The sequence below is a fragment of the Saimiri boliviensis genome, chromosome 21 (assembly GCF_048565385.1).
Source record: "Saimiri boliviensis isolate mSaiBol1 chromosome 21, mSaiBol1.pri, whole genome shotgun sequence".
Classification (NCBI taxonomy): domain Eukaryota; kingdom Metazoa; phylum Chordata; class Mammalia; order Primates; family Cebidae; genus Saimiri; species Saimiri boliviensis.
The window spans coordinates 15243996-15267696 of record NC_133469.1 but is presented as its reverse complement, the minus strand read 5'-3'; the positions used below and the strand labels follow the sequence as shown (position 1 = coordinate 15267696).

The window sequence follows — 23701 nt, the reverse complement described above, 5'->3', positions numbered from 1 at the left end:
TGACCAGGATGGTCTCGATCTCTCGACCTCGTGATCCACCCGCCTCGGCCTCCCAAAGTGCTGGGATTACAAGCTTGAGCCACCGCGCCCGGCCTGGAGTCCATTCTTACCCTTACAGGCATACCTCAGTTTAAACTCTCCACATTTCAAGTGCTAAATGTGACCACTGTACTAGGCAATGCAGATCTCTATAATTTACACTCCTCCAAGTTCTCAGTCCTCAAAAGTCCTTCTATATTAAACATTTAAATACACCAGTGTTACAATAATGATTTGCCAGGTATCTTAGCTGACTTCTAGAAATTGAAGAATGGTGTATTTATGAGGTGTATGGTTTTAGTTAAAACTTCTACAAAATGTGACAGCAATTTCATAGCCTGCCTTGACATCCATTTATCATTGAGGACATACAAGAGCCAAGTAACTGTCACCTTTTTAGTCTGGCCTCAGACTGCAATAAATAACAAGCAATAGAATGAACATTGTAAAAATATTATTAAAATTTGTGTAATTTTTTAATTTTTCGATCTCAGAAGAATGAGAAAGAAAATTTACCATGTAACTTTTAAGGGAGAAATCAAAAGCAGACGGATCTCCTGGGTATGGCCAGAACACCGAAATTAAAAAACAAATAAAAAATAAAAATAAAAATAAAGCCCATCTAATGGTAACAAAAGAAAAAAAAATAAGCCCCTCGGAAACACATGCACTGTTAATTCAGTTTTAAATATGATTAAAAAAACCATTTCACTTCGATATTACCTACCAAGTTTTACTGAAAGTCACAAAGGCCTACTTAGTGTGACTTCCAAAAAAGTAATTTAATAATGTTTTGAAAGAAATAAATAATTTCCCTTTGCATGGAATTAAAGGCCATGGTAATAAGCAAAACATTACAGCAAATTACTCGTGTCTAAGGAATTGAAATAGAAGTTTTATCTCCTCTAACTACAGCCTAAACTTAAGCCTAACCTAAACCTCGATCTCCATTACTCCAGAAATCCACCTGAGAGAAGTAATGAGAACATGGTAAGTAGATATTTGCTAGAATAACTAGAATGTTCCTAAAGATAAATTTTTAAGGCGATGGCTATTCCAATTACTCTAATTATATGAATGTATTAGATTATTAGATTATCACACATACCGTGAAAATATGTACATCTAATATCTATCAATTTAAAAAAAAGAAAAAAAAATTGCTAGAAATCTCAGTACTTATTGCTGGGCTGTATAATGTTTGTTGTCTTTTAGTGGACTTAATAATTAGCACTATCTGAAGAGCTGAACAGCTTCAACATATTCAGCATTTCAATATATACCCTTTCAAGAGACGATATACCAAAGTATTCTGGCAAAAACTTATAGAAAATGTAAATGTTACAATCTGTGTATTTCTTTATTTGATAAGCTTGATAATAACCACCAAAAACTATTACGTGGCTAAATGATGGTGAACACGATGGCAGAAAGTCTGATCCACAAAGGAACATTTTGAAAACAAGTTCTTAATCACTGAAAATTTCTAGCAGAGAATGCAAGGTCAAGAATACAGGAGGTTGAACTAGGTGACCATTTAAGGTTATGTTTTAAGATTCTATATGAGAAAATAGACTCAAAGTATACATGAGAATCAGTAGTGAACAATTTTTCTCTTTAATAAACTATGTATTTTTTTCTTTATACTTTTCATTAAGCATCATGTTTTCCTTTTGAAAGAGTACGTTTTAAGCTGATACCCAAAGGATATATAAGGAGAGTAAACAATAGTTTATCATTCAAACTGGTACACTCTGAGGGAGAAAGGGGTCATTTATTAATAATTATGCTAAAATAAAAAAAATAAAATTAAAAAAAAATTATGCTAAAATAATAGGTATAAATTGGGGCTATCCTAGATAAGCCAGGATATAAGGTCACTCTAGGCATTATTATTTGCATTAATAATCTGTCATTACTGGTGAATTTTAGAGAATTAATAAAGCTATATTAACTCATATAATAATTTTCTAGATTCTATTTGAATAAATTAGTTAATTTTTGGCAGGAGTACTATTTTCCATCATATATCTTACTAGTACATTTTCAAAAGGCTAGTCTATCTCTGCTTCAGTTAATCAAAGAAACTTAAATAACAGGTGATTCTATGTGTTCTACAAAAGAATAGGAAGTAAAAAGACTAAAATTCACATGAAATAATTAAAATATGTATGTATGCATGTGTGTACATGAATATGATGTATATTCATTCTATAATCTAGGTAAGCCAAATCTAGACTATGAAGGTAAAAGAAGAAAAAAGGAAAAAATAAGGTCAACAACAAAGGAAAAACTACTATAGAGTAATTCTGTTCTAAAGGCAAGCTGGAAAAAGAATACTGGCAAATAAGGAGAGCATGAGCATGGCAGTGGAACAATGTTTACTTATATTTTCAAATGGGTATATTCTATAACCCTGGGTGACAGTCTTATTATATAAAATAAGATACGGTAAACAGTTGCTTTTTGTTTTGGAACAATTTGATTAAACACTGTTTTACATGTAAGTATTGCTATCTTATAGTTATTTTGTGATAAGTTTTTCTAAAAAAATTCAATAAAGCTAATTTCTGTACAGAAAAGCACTCTGTTTAAAAGTTAGAGCAACTCTTAAACAATAAAACTATATAAAGCCTCCTTTTCTCTGGTTCTTTTCAAAATATGCTGTAATTTTACAGTCAATCCCAAACGTATAAAAGGAATAAGAAACTAAACTTAATTCATAAAATGAAAAGTGCTCATTAATTTATTTTAGGTAGATCCCAGAGGAGGCATCTATGTGTTTTGATTCCAAAATAAATCTCTATTAGGAGCCTCAGAACAATTCCAAGGGCACCCATTCCAGGAAAGAACTTTTGGAAGCAGTTAAGAAAGCTTGGAAGGACGAAAACAAGGTTTTGTATCAGTCCTTGAGGGCAGATTCAGGGCAATCTTAATTCTGTACTTTGTTTTTAAAACATTTACCAATTAGTACATAGCCTGTGCACCCTTTAGCAGCCCAAAGAAAAATGGGGCAGTGAGGGCACAGCATCAAGCTGACAGAAGCAGCCTATGCTTTTAGATTTCCCAAAGAGAAAGCTCATGTCATTACTTTCAAATGAAAATTACATGGGAGAAGTAATTGGATCAGGCAAATTTTTAAAAATGTGGAGCCAGGATGCAGTGGCTCACACCTGTAATCCCAGCACTTTGGAAGCCCAAAGCAAGCAGATCACTTGAGACCAGGAGTTTTGAGACCTGCCTGGCCAACATGGCAAAACCCTGTCTGGACTAAAAATACAAAAAAACTAGCCGGGCATGGTGGTGTGTGCTTGTAATCCCAGCTACTCAGGAGGCTAAGGCACAAGAATCGCTTGAACCCAGGAGAGAGGTTGCAGTTAGCCAAGTTTGCACCACTGCACTCTAGCCAGGGCAATACAGCGAGATGCTGCTCCCCCCCACCAAAAAAAAAAAAAAAGGTAGCACCCAAATCCTTAAAGCCAATGAAAGAAGCCTTAAGAAAGATCAATTTCCTTTGCTTCACAATAATTCAAATAAATTATTTTCTTGGTAAGGAGCAAGTCCTTAATCCCTGATGAAACAACATTGGCCTTCTAGTTGTTAGACTCTAGTTAAGAATATTTTAAGTGCATACGTTTACAACTTAAAATATTTAAAACTACTACTTCAGATAGTAGTTTCCAGAGTGGTCAATAATCTCCACATATTTATTTTACACTCATGTGCTTCTTATCTCTAAACCACTGTCATTTTCCCACCTTGCAGCAAGAAGGATCACACAAAATAAACACAAACAATGCAACAAAGGAACAGAAATCCATTGTGAGAAAAATTACAGGCATAGTTTTACTGGTTGCAGTCTGAATAGACTTCACTTTAAAAAATACTTACCTAGTGCTGGAGAAAGTTCTGTATAGGCATATTAATCGTTTTTGTTTTAACTGAAAACTGGAAGCTTAGAGTATAATTACCTCTTTAATAATTAACAAATAATTGTTATAGTCAGAATTAAACACTTTTAGTGTTGATATATTCTACAAAGGAAGGGAATAATAATAAGTAGCATTAAAACAGCACATACATTTTTATGTGTACAGATGGGGGCAGGAGGTATATACCACTCTGTTATCAATTCCCAAAGTATGGTAAATTTGGAGTATCAAATGGGAGAGGTAAATATTGGCTCATTTATTGGCTTTATTTAGCTTTCCCTCAAATTACATGTTTAAGAGATTTAACCATAGCCAAAAGCTATTTTCAAAATTCAGTAGAGATGACCAAATGAAAATTAACTAAAAAAATGGCTCTCACCTAACAAATGAAAGTAGCAACAGCAAGGTAAATATTTATAGGCTTGGCTGTAGCTAATGGTTTCGGGAGAATGTATTGCATGTAATGAGCAGTGAGAAAACTCTCAAGTAAAACGTCCAAAAATTCAATTCATCAAATTTTTCCATTTTTTTCACACCACCACTGTAAGACTTTGCCATTCCCTTGTTCCTAAAAACATTGCTGCTTCTTTTAATGCGTGGAAATTCTAATTCATATAGATCGGGAATTTAAAATAGCAAATAGGGGAAATAATTTTTTGTTTGTTTTGAAACAGTCTTGCTCTGTCACCCAGGCTGGAGTGCAGTGATGCGATCTCGGTTTACTGTAACCTCTGCCTCCTGGGTTCAAGTGATTCTCCTGCTTCAGCCTCCCAAGTAGCTGGGATTACAAGCATATGCCACCATGCTAGGCTAATTTCTGTATTCTTAGTAGAGATGGGGTTTCACCATGTTGGCCAGGCTGGTCTCGAACTCCTGACCTCACGTGATCCCCTGACCTAGGCCTCTCAAAGTGCTGGGATTACAGGCGTTAGCCACAGTGCCCAGCCTAATAGGAGAAATAAATTTTAATTAAAAATTTCAGTTCTTAGATAGAACATATTTAACACACACATAAAAGTACACACTTACTACTTTCATTCTGATGCAAAAAAATTTAACTCACTGTATGTGTGATTTAGGTGACTCTGCAACCTGAGGACTGCCTATCTGGGTAGAATTTAAAGGAGGAAATCAATTCATAGTGAATTCCTCAGTTACTGCTCACTGTATTTAAGTTGTGTCACAATTTTCAAAAAAGACTGCACGTTAACTGAATAACCAAAACATTAAATTTGTTCTAAGTATGCTGTTTTGAAGTTGAATTTTGGCTGAATTGTTCTGATAGAATTCAGAACAGAATTCTCAAAGAATTTCACCTTTTTTAGTCTTCGCACTCTTCCTTTAAACAGAGAAAGCTGAGGCCAAAGTTAAGGCTCATAAAGAACTGTCATCTCCTACATCCTGTGTTCTTTACGTCCCACTCTCCCCTCAAGCTTCTCTGCGTCTTACTTTATCACCTCCCCTACCCCCATATAAGTACCAGAATAAAGTTTGGCCATGTGGTAGCTTATTTTTAGAGATAATCTAACCCAAGGTGGATACTTAGGATACTTTTATGCCGGCTTGAAAACAGCTTATGTTTTCTGAATACTTGCTATTTAAAAGAACACAAAACTCAAAAAGAAATCAAGCACACTTGATACTGAAATGGAGCTTACCTTAGAGCCTCGTTCATTAAAGATTATTTCTACATCTAGGATTTTGCCAAACTGCTGCAGAGATAAAAATAAAAATATTTACTTATGGTCAGGTTTTTATCCAGATATTTTGTTCTCTTCTGAAATGGGAATAGTTTATTTTTCTTCTTCTGTTAACTACTTATTTAACTTCTATGTTTGTATTTGTTGGTAAGTTCCAATATCAGGTTCTGATTTTTCCTCATCACCGAGTTGACAGTTTCTCTTTTTCTCACTTCACTCACTCAGGCAATTATCCACCTCTATGTGTGGAATTGTGTTGTCCAAAGATATTTACAGTGTTAGCCCATTAGATACTTCATGAGGACAAGAAGTTGGAATTTTCCTAACTATATCTCTTATTTTTTAAAAGTCTCAAATTTAAAGTCTAGTAAGTAGAATAATATACTATAGGAAGCTGTTCCCCTCCTGTTTTTATACCAGCAAAGTATATTCACTATATAAAAAGCAGTAAATAAAAACAAAAAGGAAAAGGGAAAACAGAAAATAAAGACCATCTGCAATCCTACCATCGCAATGTTTTAGTACACAGCATTCCAGGCTTTCCCTCAGGCATGTAGAGATAAGTAACAATTGACATCAGATATATTCTATATATTGATTTAAAAAAAAAAAAAAAAAGGGGGAGTCTTGTTCTGTCTCCACGGCTGGAGTGCAGTGGCGCACTCTTGGCTCACTGTTACCTCTACCTCCTGGGTTCAAGCTATTCTCCTGGTGCAGCCTCCCAAGTAGCTGGGATTACAGGTACCCACCACCACAGCCAGCTAATTTTTGTGTTTTTAGTAGAGATGCGGTTTCACCATGTTGACCAGGCTGGTCTCAAACTCCTGACTTCAAGTGATGCACCCACCTCAGCCTCCCAAAGCATATACTGCTTTTATTTTTTAACTTGGCAATAGATTATGAACAACTATCCAAGTCAATATCTATCTGTGCTACCACTTCTATAGGCTACGTGCTAGTCACCATTTAAATATCCTGAAAATAAACATCAAGAATATTTTAAAACAACAGCTTTCTTTATTAATTCTTTAAATATTTTAACATTCAGAAAAGCAAACAAAAACTAAAGACACAAAGCCTAAACTCTATTGTTAGGTAGCTAAATAGCTGTGTAGAGGGGTTACAAGAAATACATTAATTATGTAGGGAGGAAGTATGTATAAAAAAAGACAAAACTGTTTTAATCGATGCTTAAATGAAATGAATTGAAGTTATATACAGACAATTTCCAGATATCTTTTTTGGCTCATATTTCCCTCTGAGTATTAGAGTCATACCTGATTATTTACTTCACTTGGATTTCAAACCTGACTTTGGGAAATGTGAAAAAAACTGAAAAATAGAGCAAAACAAAAATCATGCTGTTCCGTTGGACTGAATCATTACTATCTTTATCAAAAAACTTGTATTAATAACCCAAGTTTTCTACAGTAAGACATATTGATTTGGTTTAACTAAAAAAATCATGAAAAACGGAAAATGTCTTATTTTGGATGGAAGGGCATTTATGCTTATCCTATAAAACTAGTATTTGTATGGTGCTTTGGAGTTTGTTTTATATTTTCTAATGCATTCTTGTAATATCCCTCTAGAGTAAGGATCACATTCTTTTATGGTTAAGGAAAATGAGGCTAAAAGAAGCTATCCGTCAAGTTTATGAACCTAATGAAATGGAGCATGGAATACCCGCTCTTTACCAATGTTACTGTTCTTCTAAGTAATAGAGTCACAATGTGGGAAAAAAATAAAGCAACTCTGCATCTCTGGTAAGGAAAAAATTACTTCTTTTGCACTTTATGCCTTATGAGAAGGGCACAATACATTTCAATAAATCACTAAGGCAGATCTGCAATGGACACTATTTTTCTGACTCAAGAGAAAACACACCTCTGACGGATGAGAATGTTGTCTATTCTTACAGGCCTTCAGAGACTAAGATTCTATGTTAGCTCTGATAGTTCAGTAGAGAACCTAATAACTCATGGTCCCTAGAAGTTTCTTCTGTGTAACCCAAGTCTGTTACGCTGACCTTTATTTTCTCTTGTTCTCTTCTCTGAAGAAATGGAAAATATGTGGTTATCATTTTCTGTGTAAAAGTTCTTCAAGTACTTCAAGAACATCATTAAATCTCAACTCTGGCCTTCTCTTTAGTGTGGAAAACACATCCAGGTAGTCAGCTATAAATGACCAAATTTTGCCCCAGTGTCTTGTCACCATGCAGCGGCCACAACCAAGGCTTAAAGAAGATTTGCTTTTCTAATAAAGTACTAGGCAGCTATCCTAATGAAATTAAAAAAAAAAAACAAAACTGATTTACCTCAGGATCTTTCTCAATCTATTTGTCGTTTAATCCCAAAGTAATAATGACTAATAACACATCTGGGGGATTAAAATCTACTTTAATTGTAAAATCCATAAAGAGACTTCAGAGACTTACCCCAAACATCTGCCGGAGGTCAGGGTCCCGGAAGCGGAAAGGAATATTAGAGACATGCAGCCGTTTCGGGGTAGATTTACTCTCTGAATTTTCACTACTTTGTGTCTGTGACTGCTGGCCATCTGTCTGTGCTCCACCTTCTGTCTGCTAAGCAAAGAAATAAATAATAATGTATAAAAAATAAATATAATTACTTTAAAATAATTAAAGTTATCTCCCCACAGTAACCATCTCCAAACAGGGTATGTTTAAGCAAAACTTACAGTTGTCCCTTCAAAGAAAACACCACCACCAGCACAAAGATGTTATTAATGCTCTTAATGCTACTGTCTACAAACAAACTGTTGGTGTTTTGAGTATTTATAGTACGCTAGTAAAATGGGAGATAATAAACACAGAAGTACTAAGTGACTTGCCCAAGATCACATGGAGATACATGAGGATAATGCAACTAGATACAAAGAAAGTTCCTTTATTTGTAGACTCTTTGTAGGACTTTCTATTTCCAAGATATTTCTGTTTGGAAAATAGAGAATCTGCTGTACTTAGTTATGGAGGTCACTGCATTTTTTGGTCTATTATCTCGGGCTCTCTCAAAGAAATGAAGTAAGGGAATATTCTTCTATTTCATTCCCTCTATTAACTCTAGTATTATTACTATGTTACTAAAATATTATATTATTTTTATGGAGAGGAGAAACCCAGCAACAACTGAAGAAGCTCTCCTCCCTAGATTATGCAATCCCAGCTTACTTTAGTACCGGGGAAACCATCCTTCTACTGTAGCCCAGAGCAAAGTGCATTTAGATGGAAAAGGCTTTGAGAGACCTTGACTTATCTGCTACTCCACAGAAAAATGCAAGATTTGTACATATCCACAGTTAAAGAGCTGTGGATGAGTGTGGGTATGTGTTTATTTATTTTTTTAATTTCTTTTTTTTTTTTTTAACTTTTTGAACTCATTTCCATGGGTTGTGCATGGTAACCCAATATGCTTACAAACGCACATAAGAATCACATGCAGAAATCAATGTTTCAAGACAGGACAGTTACTGTATGTGCCTACACTCTGGTATTTTCTCGTTTGTTTTCGTTTTTCTTACCTAGCATAAGCCAGTAAATTGAATTTATAACCCACTAAGAGGTCACAGCCTGAGGACTGGAAAACAGTGAACTAAACAACCTCTTCGAGTGCTCAGGTACTTCCAAAAACCATGTTTTGCTACAGTATCCTCAGCATCATTCAGCATGGAAAGAGGCAACTCATCCCCATGTCCCCATGTTACACTTAAGGAGACAGAGCAGGGGGCTTCCCATGGGCCACCCATGTAAGTCAGTCAGAGCGCTTAGACTCAGATTTCCCAAATTTCATGTGATTTCCACTCAATCACACTGCCTTTCCACGTGGCTTTCCAAGTCATTGCTAAGCCTTGTTTCCATGATGCCACATTCAAGTTTTAAGTGAAAATCTATTATGAAATGGAAACTTTTTTTTGGAAACTATACTGCTGCAGAAAAAGCATACTGTCAAGAGTCTCTGTTCTGGCTGCAGTGGGTGGGAAGAAGAATCTACAACATGTGGTCTATGTGGTCTACAGGGTAGCTGCCTTTTTTTTTTTTTTTTTTGAGATAAAGTCTTGTTCTGGTACCCAGGCTGGAGTTCAGTGGCAGAATCTCAGCTCACTGCAACCTCAACCTCCCGGGTTTAAGCAATTCTCTGCCTCCACCTCCCAAGTAGCTGAAATTACAGGCACCTGCCACCATGCCCAGCTAATTTTTTGTATTTTTAGTAGAGATGGGGTTTCACCATCTTGGCCAGGCTGGTTTTTGAACTCCTGACCTCATGATCCACCCTCAGTTTTCCAAAGTGTGGAGATTACAGGCATGAGCCACCACGACTGGCTAGGATAGCTGCTTTTTAAAAATGAGTTTGGGGGGTGCTGGGAGGGGACCACTAGAACTGTCATTGAACATTCATTTGCTGCTCTCCAATCAGGAGACTCCAGCAGCTGCAGAGAATACCTGGAATCAGAAGCGAACACCTGAGTAACGACCCTCCAGGACATAAAGATGGTCTTCCGACAAGAAAGCCAGGAACCCCAGACACTGTGTATCCTACATGGAATGGCGGACTGGCCAATGGCAGTGCCCACGAGGAAGCCTGGGACTTTTAAGGATGGCCCTGGGCTATTCTAAAAAAACATTTCCATCACCAATACCCGCTTGAATGGGCCCATGACTGTAAGGAAGGCACTATCAACTCACACCAATTCCAAAGGAAAAAACCCAGGCTCAGGGGCTTCCCAGTGAAGACCGGCACACCGCCTTGAAAACCACATCCCAGACAAGAGTGCATGGTCCTCCACTGGACAGACCCTGTGGCGGGTCTTCAGGATCCCAAAACAGGCTGCTCAGTGACATGCGCTGAAGGGGGCAGGGACAGGCGCTGAGAGATCCTGCCTCTGCAGAAAAAGTCCTCTCAGTAACAAACCACATTCCCAATCTGGTGAACCACACTCAGTAAAACAAAATCCAGGCCAAACAGCTATGCCTTCAACTCAAAAGGAATCTGAAGAGTACATAAATTAGTTAAACATTGTAACCAAAGCAGTTAGGGAGAGCTTCCGAGATGATGAAAACCGAGGGGAAAGGGATGAAGATAAACAAAAAAGACCTCATTAAGCCAGAGGCAGGCAAAGCCACCCCACTTCTAGAAAAGTTTAAAAATAAGGCAAGAACTCAGGTTCCTAGGGAGAGGGACAGGAGTTGAGGGTGACTTGGTACCTGCAAGCAAATTCCTTAACTTCCCTACCATCCTGGCACCTCATGCCCAACACAACCTCTGGTATTGGGACCAGTGTGGTGTCAGATGGCTGCTCTCCTTCAGGCCAGGCTTGCTGTCCATGCAGGGATGCAGGCAGGCAGTCGTTCACGTAGGAGACTTTCTAAGGATTCCACTGCCCAAGGGCTGCATGTCTGTCTTCATTGAAGACAGATGCTTGGTGGCCACTATCTCCATTCTTCTTCAGTCTCGTCCTCCTTGTGGTTGCAGATGCTGCGGACCAAGTCCTGCGGGTTCTTGTCAAACATGCGGTTGATGATGCCCTTCACCATCTTGAGGGCCATCGAGGCAGCCCCCAGGGGCCTCACCCACCGCCCGCAGATTGCTGTGCTGCCAGCCACTGTGGCGAGGCAGGCTCCCAGGCCAGGGTGGCAGAGGAATCCAAGGATCCGGGCAGAGGCAGTGACCGGCTCAGCAGGGGCCACAATCCCACTCTGGGCCTCTTGCAAATGGTGGACATGCATTTATTTATTTTTATTTTCTTTTTTAAAAAAACTGAGATAGTATCTTACTCTGTCACCCAGGCTGGAGAGTTTAATAGCGAGATCATAGCTCACTGCAGCCTCAACCTCTTGGGTTCAAGTGATCCTCCCACCTCAGCCTTCCAAATAGCTGGGACTACAGGCACACACTATCAGCCTAGCTGAATATGCATTTTTAATCACGTATCTCTTTTGCAACATCCCAGGTATGCATTTATCTATTTTTTCTTTCACTAAGTCCTCAAGAAAGTTATGTTGAGAAAATTTTTGATAAATATCTCACAGGTGTGACATTCTAGGCATGCAATTTTTAAGTATTAATCTGGCAATTGAAGAACCTTGTATTTTTACTATTCCCTATGAAGTGCATGCCAAACCGGATGGCTTGCTGAGATGATTAAACCAACATACTTTTAAAACAGGAGTGGAACTTACTGTTCTTATTCTCTCAAATGAGACAGAAGTGAGTCCCCAACAGATTCTTCTAGCTGACAGGATGAATCCCCTCCCTTTGACTTTCAGGCTAAAAGAAGCTGTGAATCAGAGATACTTTTGGCTCAGAGATGTTAGCAACCATCTTGAAATGAAGTTTGAAACTTTACAATATAAAGGATAATCAGGAATAAACTCCAAATGAATACCAGCTTTTCAAGTGTCAATTTAAGTGATGGCAGCTTTTAATCTCATTCCATTCAGGCCTTGCAGATGGCTTAAATGTGCAATGATTTATGTGATATAAAAATAGCAGAAAAGGGAAGAGCTATGAAGCAATGTTCTGTGAAACGGTGAGGTTTTCAATCATCAATCTTGGCACAATGCAGACTAAACAAAACAAATTCCATTTAAAGATGAAACTCACTAAGTTACTAAAACAGCATCAAGCAAACCAACATGCAGTCAAAGCAACAAGCATCAATTACAACTAATGCTCATTCAAGTACCTTCAAACTTGCCTCTTACATCTCACAGTGGGATCACATAAAACTTTATCTTCAATCAAACTTTAAAATCACCAGATCTGGTCTGCAAGATGACAGTGTATCACTCTGAGGAAAGTTAAAAAGACTGATTCCACAAACTCCAAATTACATCTTTATATATAACTTTATATGCAGCCCATGTTATCTGCCATAGCGTATGTGAAGTGGCAAGATAAATGAAAACTAATGATTACTTCAAAGTATGCTGCGTGAAGTGCTTATCTGTTGCTCTTGATAGTTCTTTGCTTCTCTGAAGACACAATTTAAGATCAGAGTCAAGACTGGTTAATTTTGCAGCGTGTAGTGAACACCCCCCACCTTTTTTTTAAGTATGAAATCTGTAATTCTATGCTGATCTGACATGTATGAAAAGTGACCTATCATTATTTCCCAAATTCTCAAGATTTCTCATCTAATGCAATTTTTAAACTGAAGTTTAACATGCATAGATAAAAATACATAAATTACAAGCATAGAGCTGAATATTCACAAAGAAAGTACACTCATGTAACCATCAAATTAGATCAAGAAACTGGATTCCAAGAGCACCCTAGGTGCCCACTCCAGTCACTGTTCCCTGGCAAAGGTCATGATGATCCTGACTTCTAACTCTCTAGATTAGTTTTGCCATTTGTAAACTTAATTAGAAACATGGAATCATACCATACGTACTCTTTTGCGTCTGGCTTCTTTCATACATTACATTTATGTAACATGCACACATGTATTATTGTAATTTATTCATTCTTAGTCCATTGTATAAACAACAGATTTTGAGCTGCTTACAGTTTTGGATATTAAAATTGATATTCCTGTGAACATTCTTGTTTACGTGTCTTTTGGTACATACAAGCATGTATTTCAGATATAGTTATATATATCCTATATATATATATATATATACACATACATAAACGCATACACACACATACATATATGAGTGGATTTGCCAGGTAAGAATATGTGTCTGCTCAGCCTTAGTAGTACTGTCATTTTTTCCAAAGTGGTTGTAGTAACTTATACTCCCATCAAGTGTATGTAAGAGTTCTACTTGTTCCTTTTTTTTTTTTTTTTTTTTTTTGGAGACAGAGTCTTGCTCTGTTGTCCAGGCTGGAGTGCAGTGGTGCGATCTCAGCTCACTGAAACCTCTGCCTCCCGGGTTCCAGAGATTATTGTGCCTCCACCTCCCAAGTAGCTCAGATTACAGGCATGCCATCATGCCCAGCTGATTTTTGTATTTTTTTGTAGAGACGGGGTTTTGTCATGTTGACCAGGTTGATCTGGAACTCCTGATCTCGAGTGATCTGCCAGCCTTGGCCTCCCAAAGTGCTGAGATTACAGGTGTGAGTAATCCCATCCAGCTAAGCTCTACTTTTCTTAGTATTACTTTCTTTTTTTTTTTGAGACGGAGTTTCGCTCTTGTTACCCAGGCTGGAGTGCAATGGCGCAATCTCGGCTCACCACAACCTCCGCCTCCTGGGTTCAAGCAATTCTCCTGCCTCAGCCTCCCGAGCTGGGATTACAGGCAGGCGCCACCACACCCAGCTAATTTTTGTATTTTTAGTAGAGACGGGGTTTCACCATGTTGACCGGGATGGTCTCGATCTCTTGACCTCGTGATCCACCCGCCTCGGCCTCCCAAAGTGCTGGGATTACAGGCTTGAGCCACTGCGCCCAGCCAGTATTATGTTCATTTTAACTCTTCTGGTTAGTGGAATTATACTGTACTTTTAATTTGTATTCCTCTGTGATTAATGAAATTGGTCATTTTTTCATAAGTTTATTAGACATTTTGATATCCTGTTTCGTGAAATGCCTGCAAATTCTTTGTCCATTTTCTAATTAGGTTTTTTTTTGCTTATGATTTGTAGAAGTTCTTTAAAAATTTTGGATATGAGCCCTATGATAAATGTATTGCAAACAATTCTCTTTCTACGTGCTGTAGTCTAGTTCTCAGATTTTTAACTTCTTAGTGTCATTACCACCAAAACGGCTAGTTCAACCACCCATTTTTGAACGGACATTATTAACTTCACCATTTGCTTAAAAATCCCTACCATAACAACTGTTTGACCTCCCTGGAAGCAACAAACATTGACTTTGCAATTTCCTGTCTCTGAGTCCTCAGCTGTAGGTGTTTATTTGCCTTTCTACCAAATTTAGGTTTCAAATCCAGTAGTTTCAATCTCCTTGGTTGAATCCGCCTATAAAAATTGCAACCCTGAATGACTCCAACCATCAATTTTATCTAAGCTTGAACCTAGGCAGGTACCTGATGCTGGAAGAAGATCACTTGACTACTTAAAAAAAAAAAAAAAAATAGATGCCTGGTCACCAAACCAAAAAAGGATCCAACAATCTTACCAAGTTTCTTCAGTAAGCTAGTGTTCCCACTTTCTACAAGTATCTTTTCAAATTTGCTTTCCTTTCTTTAAACCTCAGATTTTTTTTTTTTTTTTTTTTTTTTTTTGAGACAGAGTATGCTCTGTTGCCCAGGCTGGAGTGCAGTGGTGCAATCTAGGCTCACTGCAACCTCCGCCTCCTGGGTTCAAGCAATTCTTTGCCTTAGTCTCCCAACTAGCTGGGCTTACAGATGCCTGCCACCATGCCCAGCTAATTTCTGAATTTTTAGTAGAGACAGGGTTTCACCATCTTGGCCAGCCTGAGTCTTGAACGCCTGACCTCATGATCCACCTTCCTCGGCCTCCCAGAGTGCTAGGATTACAGGTGTGAGCCACTGTGCCTGGCCAGATCTTTTCTTCTTTCCACTTATACAGTTTGGTTAAAAAGTGGGAATCTCCATAAAATAACAACTATTTATTGAGGGCCAGACCCTGATCTAAACCTTTTAATAATATTTAATAGTTCACTAGTTGCCAAACACTGAACTACTTTACATATTTTAATGAATGTAATTATTTCAACAGCTCTACATAGTAGGTACTTTTTTTTTTTAAGTAAACAAATAGTAGGTACTAATTTTTCTTCTCATATTTCAGATGAGGAGTCTGATGAACAGAAAGAGTGTTTAACTTAAGTAATGAAGCAAGGATTTGAACCCAGGTAGTCTGCCTCCAGAGTGCATGTTCTTAACCATTATACTGTATACATTTACATGTATACCCTTCACAGTAGCTCTATTCAACAGGTACTAGCATTATCTCCAACTGACAGAGGAAGAAGCTAACTGCAGAGACGTTCAGTTAGCTGCCCAAGGTCACAGTAAGCAGGAGACTAGGAATTCAAAACTAGGCAGCCCACTCTCATATGTGAAATCACTTTTTTTCTAGCATCGTACCCATCCTCTCTTCTTCTCATTAGAAGCAAGAACCCATATGAATCCCATACTCTCTTACCTTCTTAGGACTCTCATCTGATGTAGCAAGAATCTCCCAGAGTGGAGACAGGCATGGGTAAGAGGCAGGGAAGGGTGCACTAAGAGGTAACATGGGTTCTATACCAGTTTTTTTTCACCCCCAGAAAGGGTCTCCCTCTGTTGCCCAGGCTGGAGTGCAATGTGGCAATCTCAGCTCACTGCAACCTCTACCTTCATTTGGAAAGATTCACACTGAATCAAAATTTGCACAAAAGTGAAACTTCATTAACTTTTTATATCAGATTTTCAAATCGGAATGATTTAAATTTGAATAAAATAAGATTGTGACATATTTAATACTCAAGGAAATGAAGTGGAACCATTATAGCCTACTTGATATTCATTTTCTCATCTAATTATGAAAACAACCCTAGGCATAAGGAACTATTATCACCATTTTTACAGATAAGGAAAATGAGCATTGGAGTTATAATTCTCTCACAGTTACACATTCAGCAAACAGAAGGAGCTGAGAGCTGAACCAGCTCAATCTGATTTACAGGGTCATACTCCCTAAACACAATATTATACAATAAAAATAGTCTTTTTTTTTTTTTTTTATAAATAAAAAAGCTTTACAAATTCAGTTTTCCTTACAATCTTTTACAAAGTCGGCTGGGATACTTTTCATTATGCCACTGAATAGTACCTTAAAAAAACAAGAACTACAATCCATTTAGAACATCGACTAGATTTTTGTTAGCACTTAAAGTAATTTTATGTTTGAATTTTCTCAGAGGCGGTATCTCCCAATGTTGCCCAGGCTGCTCTTTAACTCCTGGGCTCAAGAGATTCCCAGGCCTTAGCTTCCCAGGTTACTGGGAGGTGCATGCCACTATGCCTGTAATCCCAGCACTCTGGGATGCTGTGGCAGGTGGATCACCTGAGGTCAGGAGTTCGAAACCAGCTTTGGCCAACATCGAAACCCCATGTCTACTAAAAATACAAAAAAATTAGCCGGGCGTGGTGACAGGCACCTGTAATCCCATCTACTTGGGAGGCTGAGGCAGGAAAATTGCCAACCCAGGAGGCGGAGGTTGCAGTGAGCCGAGATTGCGCCATTGCACTCTGGCCTGGGCAACAAAAACAAAACTCAAAAAATTAAATACATAAATAAAAATGTTTATGATGGAGCTCACGATGGGTGAAAACTTGGTGGAATTAAATCATATGTATTCCTTCTCAAACAGTACAAGTGTGATAACATGATAAAATATTTTTCAAAAAAGTAAAATCTTAGCTTACATGCTATCTACTGAAAATCGGTGAACTTTATGGAGCTAAAACAATATATAAGACAATTACAATATATTGAATATAAGATTATTTTATCTAATATCACCACCAACACAATTTGTTAGACCTAGAAAAGTCAATTTACATTTACTTAGATTAATTCCCTACTTAAGGATAATGACTTTTAGATTTTTTAAAAGAGAAACGCTTAAACATTTCTTCTGCATAGTTGAATATTGTCATGGCAAGCCAAATTCTGAGAGTCTAATCCTGTTTGGGCATTCAAATGTAAGCTAACATTTTTTTTAATAAACCAGTAATTCAATTTATTCTGAAAATATGTGGTTCCATTTTCTCAGAGTGTCAAAGTGCCACAAAAAGGAACTATGAAAGGCATCATTTGTATATATAACATGATCATGTACTGATTATCAATGTCGCACTGTGAAACAAAAACCACAGCAATTCATATTTTAAAACAGGAGTAAGAATTATATAAAATTATATGTAATATATAAAGTGACATGCACACAGAATATCCCCTCAATTTTTAAAAACTTTATACCTGAATTATTATTTTAATGTTCACTGTAGAATGAAATTTGTTAGTATGTTTAAGCTAGAGTTATTAGGTTAAAAGTTGAAGAGTAAGCCGGGCGCGGTGGCTCAAGCCTGTAATCCCAGCACTTTGGGAGGCCGAGGTGGGTGGATCACGAGGTCAAGAGATCGAGACCATCCTGGTCAACATGGTGAAACCCCGTCTCTACTAAAAATACAAAAAAATAGCTGGGCGTGGTGGCGCGTGCCTGTAATCCCAGCTACTCAGGAGGCTGAGGCAGGAGAATTGCCTGAGCCCAGGAGGTGGAGGTTGCGGTGAGCCGAGATCGCGCCATTGCACTCCAGCCTGGGTAATGAGAGCGAAACTCCGTCTCAAAAAAAAAAAAAAAAAAAAAAAAAGTTGAAGAGTAAGTGAGTAAGTGGAAGCTAAGATGGTAGATGCTCTATGTCTTTTTTTTTTTTTTTTTTTTTTTTTTTTCAATAACCATTTGCATGGAGAAGCAGGAAAAAAAAGCACTTGATTGAGAGAGAGCAAACTTCCAGAAGCCCAGCTCTGTAACCAGCTAGGTGTAACTTGCTCAAATCACTTAACACTACTGACCTCAGCTGTACAAGGGAGGTATAATTTGACTTTTAAAATGCTTTTTAGCTTTAAACTTCATCAATTCTGATCAGAGTTTACTCACTTCAAAAGGTAATATAAAATAGTTATGAAAAACATAAACAGGTTTTTAAAAAAACATGCCCCTAAATAATCCTTACTACTTCCTCTTCCTTGCCTTAAGCTGTGAGAGCAGTAAGGGGCAGCGGAGCACAGCAATAATGTGCCTAACAACTTTTTAGTTTACTTTCTTTTGGGCATTAGAAATAAATAAATAAATAAACAAAGGCATGCAAAGAGAAGAAGCAACAGTCATGGAGTTAGCAATATAAACAACGTACTGAAAGGATGTCTTGAATCTTATATGATCCAAAGGGCAATATTCTCTGTTAAAAACTAACCATGGATAGTTCTAAATTTGGTTTTCTGTGGCAACTCTCACATTCTCAAACCAGGCTATTATCTTCCTTATGGATCCAGCTTGGAAACTGTCAAACTACTCATAGGCATCAAAATATTAGAGTTGAAGGACAGATGTAATTATTTTTAAGGGTAAACTGATATAGGATATATCTATTTTATGTAGGCTCAATGTATTCTGCCTTTTATTACTTTGAGGGAAAAATAAGAGCCACTCTTGGAAAAGTGGATGGCTGGATGAATAAATTCCTCTGTATTCCAAGAGGAATTTATGTCTAGCCTAGAAATAGAATATGCTAATGGTATCCACACTGTGGGCTGAAGGTAATATGGCCCAACAATGCAAGGTATGATAGACTGGGGCCTCATTTTTTCCCATTATGTTCTAGAAATACTAATTTGGGCAAATGATCCCACTGTTAAGGGCTATAACTTCTTGGCTACGTTTTAGTAGGACACTAATCTGCAAGGTACCTTCAATTATTATCAGATAAAGAAGTCAATGGGCAATTCCAACCGATAGCAGAGAAGTGAAAGAAAAATTCCTTCAACTCCAGAGAAAGGGTGTGTAGAAGAGCAAAAAGATACTCTGAGCACAATGGGCAACAGGGGCTTGCCAATAAGGAGGGTTATAACATCTACAGCTGGGCCACTAGACTATTTCCTCAAATCTCTACTTGCGACTCACCAACAAGTATCTCAAAGGATCCTTAGCTACTTAAGAGTATAAAATTTCAATTTCTTTGGCCTTGAATTCAAATTCTTTTACAATTTTGCTATATCAGTCTCTCATTATTGAGTGTTATTGCTTCAGAAGAGCCTTCTGTTCCAACCAAAGATACTGTACATAAAACATCATGCTATACAACAGCATAAATACATACAATCTTACTTGTCCACTAAAAAACTTCTTAATTTTTATTTTTTTATTTGGGGTCTTGCCATGTTACCCAGGCTAGTCTCTAACTCCTGAGCTGAAGTGATCCTCCCACCTCAGCCTCCTTAAGTGCTGGGATTACAGGTATGATCCACTGTGCTTGGCCTACAAAGAAAAGAACTTTTCTATTTACATCCCTACCTCCATGTGGGAAACCCTTTCAACTCTTAAACACAAGTGAGGATTCAGAGAGCTTTTTGTTTCTTTGGGTAATATCCATTGTTATTTCAAGCATTAGAAATTAAAGCTGAGAAAATTTTAAATTACTTAAAAATTAATTTTAAATAATAAGCCAATTACATGTTAATATAAATAACATATTTGAAAGAAAATTAACTGTATTTTCCAAAATGTAATAAATTTACTTAGAAGACTGGCACTCCCTTTAATGTATGCATTTACTCTATTATAATATGTTATTTTAACTTAAGTATACAAAGAAAATTCTGGCCTCATAGGTAACTGGAAAAGGGAAAAGTATTTCAATAGCCTTCTCAGATAACTGTGGCGTGTTTGATAATACAACACTTGGCAAGTGGTACTTTCTTAAAAGGTTAATTGCAATGTTGAATCTGAAACCTTACCAGCAAACTTTTCATGTTATTACACTAAAATCCACTGGACAATCATGCACTTTGCATGGATCTTTTACTTATGATTTTGTAACATTTAAACATCAGTCACATTTGTAAAATATTGGCTGAGTTATGGAGCTCTTTCAAATGTCAGCACATGTCATTATACAAGACCACATTTGTTACTATCATCACTGATCCCATCAGAAAATCTTTAAGTACTGAGAAATTGTCAAGTTCACAGTGGAGGATACAAATTTTTCAAAATTCTAATTTTTGCCAGGTGAGCTTACATTTTACCAATGGAAACAAACAGCGTCAGTTTTTTCCCTGAAGTGACAGGCCCACTTCATTTCAAAAAAATGTTTGCCAGATACCCAAATCTGAATATAAGAGTTTGTCCATTAGTTGTTCTTACAAGAAAAAAAAAAAAACGGTGCTCAATGAAAAAAGCAGCTAGTTCAACTTGAAACTCAATCACACAGTACTTTTCCTTGAGACAATGAAAATATTTTGATATGTACCATAGTACTTCATGAATACTTTTCACTTTGCCATGTAGAATATGAAAAAGATAATGTACTCAATGGTGGGAAGTTAATAAAATTAATACTTTCTACTGCTTCATCAAGGACATTCTTAAGTGAACATGATTTTCTTTTTTTTCCTGTGAGTTTGTGACAGTGAAGAATATAATGACTGCCAGCAGTACAGTTTGGTGCCATGGCCTTGATTCATGCTAAGGTGCTAGCAATGTTACCCACCATTGCTTTTGTAATGACTGTCAAAGCCAATATAGTGAAAACAGTGAGAATGTATTGATATTACTATGAAAATAATGCCTTGCATTGATTTCATAGCCCCCTCCTCCACCCAGACTTTGAAATAGTTTAAGAAACTGCCAGTGATCTGTGGACCATACAGGAAAACTACTGCTGTAGAGTACTGCTCCTGTCTGTAATGTCCTCTACTTCACTGCAGGCTATGAGTTCACTGTTCAGGAGAAATTGTACCTACCTTCTAAAAGCATCTCTTAATGAACTTGCTTCATTACTCTCTCTCCCTCTAGCACTTACCTGTACTTTGTTTTCCTTTTTTTTTTTTTTTTTTTAGACGAAGTTTTGCTCTTGTTATCCAAGCCGGAGTGCAATGGCATAATCTCGGCTTAACTGCAACCTCCTCCTTCTGGGTTCAAGTGATTCTCCTGCCTCAGCCTCCTAAATAGCTGGTATTACAGGCATCCGCCACCATGCCTGGCTAATTCTGTATTTTTAGTAGAGGCGGGGTTTCTCCATGTTGGTCAGGCTGGTCTTGAACTCCTGACCTCCTGCCTCAGCCTCCCAAAGTGCTGGGATTACAGGCACTGTGCCTGGCCTTTACTTTGTTTTTCTACTTGAACTTCTATAGGTTCAATGAGGGTAGGGGCTTTATTTTACCTTTTTAAGAACACCTAGTGCCTAGCACAGTAATGTGCACATGACAAGTATATATAAAACAGTTGTTCAAAAAAAAGAGAAAAAAAAAAAAAAACAGTTGCTCAATATAATTTTATAATTTATGGGAAAAAATGCAGGCTGTTGGAGCCAGATAACCTGTATTGAAATCCTCACAATGACATTTATTAGTTGGGTGATCTTGGACAAGTAATCTTGAAACTCTATAAGCCACAATTTCTTCATCTGTAAAAGAAGAGTAGTAACGATACCTATTTTACATGGTGCCTGTGATAATTCAATGGAATTAACATATAAAGTTGCTTCAAACAATATCTGGTACAGAGTAAGCACTCAAATATATTAGTTTTGTTATTAGTTATTGCCCCTATGTATGTATTTAAAAAATAATTTAAGGACTGATACTTTGATTTAAAATAGGGTAGCTCTAAATTATGTTTTAAAGAGTGTGTAAGGGGAAATAAATGTATTTTATTTTCCTAATTATCCAGTTAGGAAAACCTTGTATTTAAGTGACTCGGTAACATGCTTTGTCTCCTAAGTAAATGATTCTAATTGTATCAAACTAAGAAGAAAATATTTACATAGGTAAGGAAGAACACTGGAGAAATAAATTGTTACCTAAACTGATTTTATTAACTCAAGTGTTTTTTAATAGTGGCATACCTAACACCTTTAGAACAACTATAAGCCTCCCCCACCATTAGAAAGCACTAATAAGTGTTTGTATCCATAATATACCAGTAGAGGTGATAAAAACAGAAAAAATATTATTTCCTGCCCTCAAGAAAAATATAATCCAACAGGTAGTTAGAATATGTACACAAATGTAAATCTCACATCTGAGGAGTGTTCACTAAAGCTTGTCTACTTCAAATTCTTTGGATATTGATACCTGCTGCCATTTAGAAAAGTAATCTAAAGATACAGGAACTGAGATCCTTTTTTTCTCTATAGGTAGGCCCAGGTGGTAGACTGCTAATGGCTACCTCTTTTACTGATGCACAGTATGGGACCAACTGACTATCAAAATTAGCTCTCAGTTTAAGAGCAGAAGCCTCTAGCTCAAGGTTAAAATTGATTTCTAAAACATGTTTTAAAAATAAAAGATTTTAATGCTCAGTTCTCATTTTTGTATAAGTTCTTTTTGTTCTCTCCAACAAGGTAAGACTATCCAACATAAGCGAAATCTACTGAAATGAAGCTGTAGCTCACAGTAACAAAAAGCACAAACAGTACAAATAGGGACAACTGATTTTAAAAGACTTATGATGGTTAAAAATAATTACTTTGGCTAGATGTGGTGGCTCATGTCTGTAATCCCAGCAATCTGGGATGGTGAGGTGAGAGGACTGCTTAAGGCCAGGAGTTCAAGACCAGCCTCAGCAACATAGGGAGACCCGTCTCTACAAATAACAAAACAAAATTTGCCAAGTGTGGTGGTGCACACCTGTGGTGCCAGCAACTCGGGGGAGCTGAGGCAGGAGGATAGCCTGAGCCTGGAAGGCAGAGGCTGTAGTGAGCCGAGACCATGCCACTGCACTCCAGCCTGGGTGACAGAGTGAGACCCTACTTCAAAGATTCCCTTCCCCCTGAAAAAAAAAAAAAGGTAATTAAGGAACTATTTAAACAAGTAATTTCCAAAGAATTTCTTAATTTATTCTCACCACAACCCTGTACAGTCAGGTCGATTATAAACTTCATTTGATAGATGAGGAAACTGAACTTGGGAGGTAAAATGGTTTATTCAAGACAATTATTACAATAAGGATGGCACAATCTTTGTTCTACCTCTTATTTTACTTATCCAATCAGCTGTCAAATCCTCTATTCTCTACCTTCATAATGTTCCCTGAATTCATCCTCCTGCTACATAACCACTTAGGACTGTTTCCTAACCATCTGCCTGCTCCTCTATTTATCCTGCATACGCCGTGACAGATCAATCTTCTCTGAGCACAATTCTGCTCACTTCATTTACTCATGCAAAATCTTCAATAAAGTCCATATTTCTTGGCCTGGCATTCAAATACTCTTCCCAATTTGTACTCAACTGACCCTTATTTCACTTTATTTCCCACTAGTCTCCGCCAAACACCTAAAGCTTCGGTCAGGTAGAAATCTATGCTTTT

The 23701-nt window shown here is 37.3% G+C and overlaps 1 protein-coding gene across 35 annotated transcripts in view; it reads right to left on the bottom strand.

Annotated features, from left to right (window-relative positions):
* RBFOX2 (RNA binding fox-1 homolog 2) overlaps window positions 1-23701 on the bottom strand; it is a 284620-nt gene that overhangs the window by 34202 nt on the left and 226717 nt on the right. For 20 of the 35 annotated variants that reach the window (XM_074390856.1, XM_074390852.1, XM_074390854.1 and 17 more), the window contains 2 exons: window positions 8109-8255; window positions 5630-5683 (listed from right to left, as the gene is read on the bottom strand). In XM_074390856.1, coding sequence (XP_074246957.1) covers window positions 5630-5683; window positions 8109-8255 — 201 coding nt within the window. The remainder of the gene's footprint in view (window positions 1-5629; window positions 5684-8108; window positions 8256-23701) is intronic. The other 15 variants (XM_074390857.1, XM_074390858.1, XM_074390853.1 and 12 more) reach the window with 1 other exon arrangement.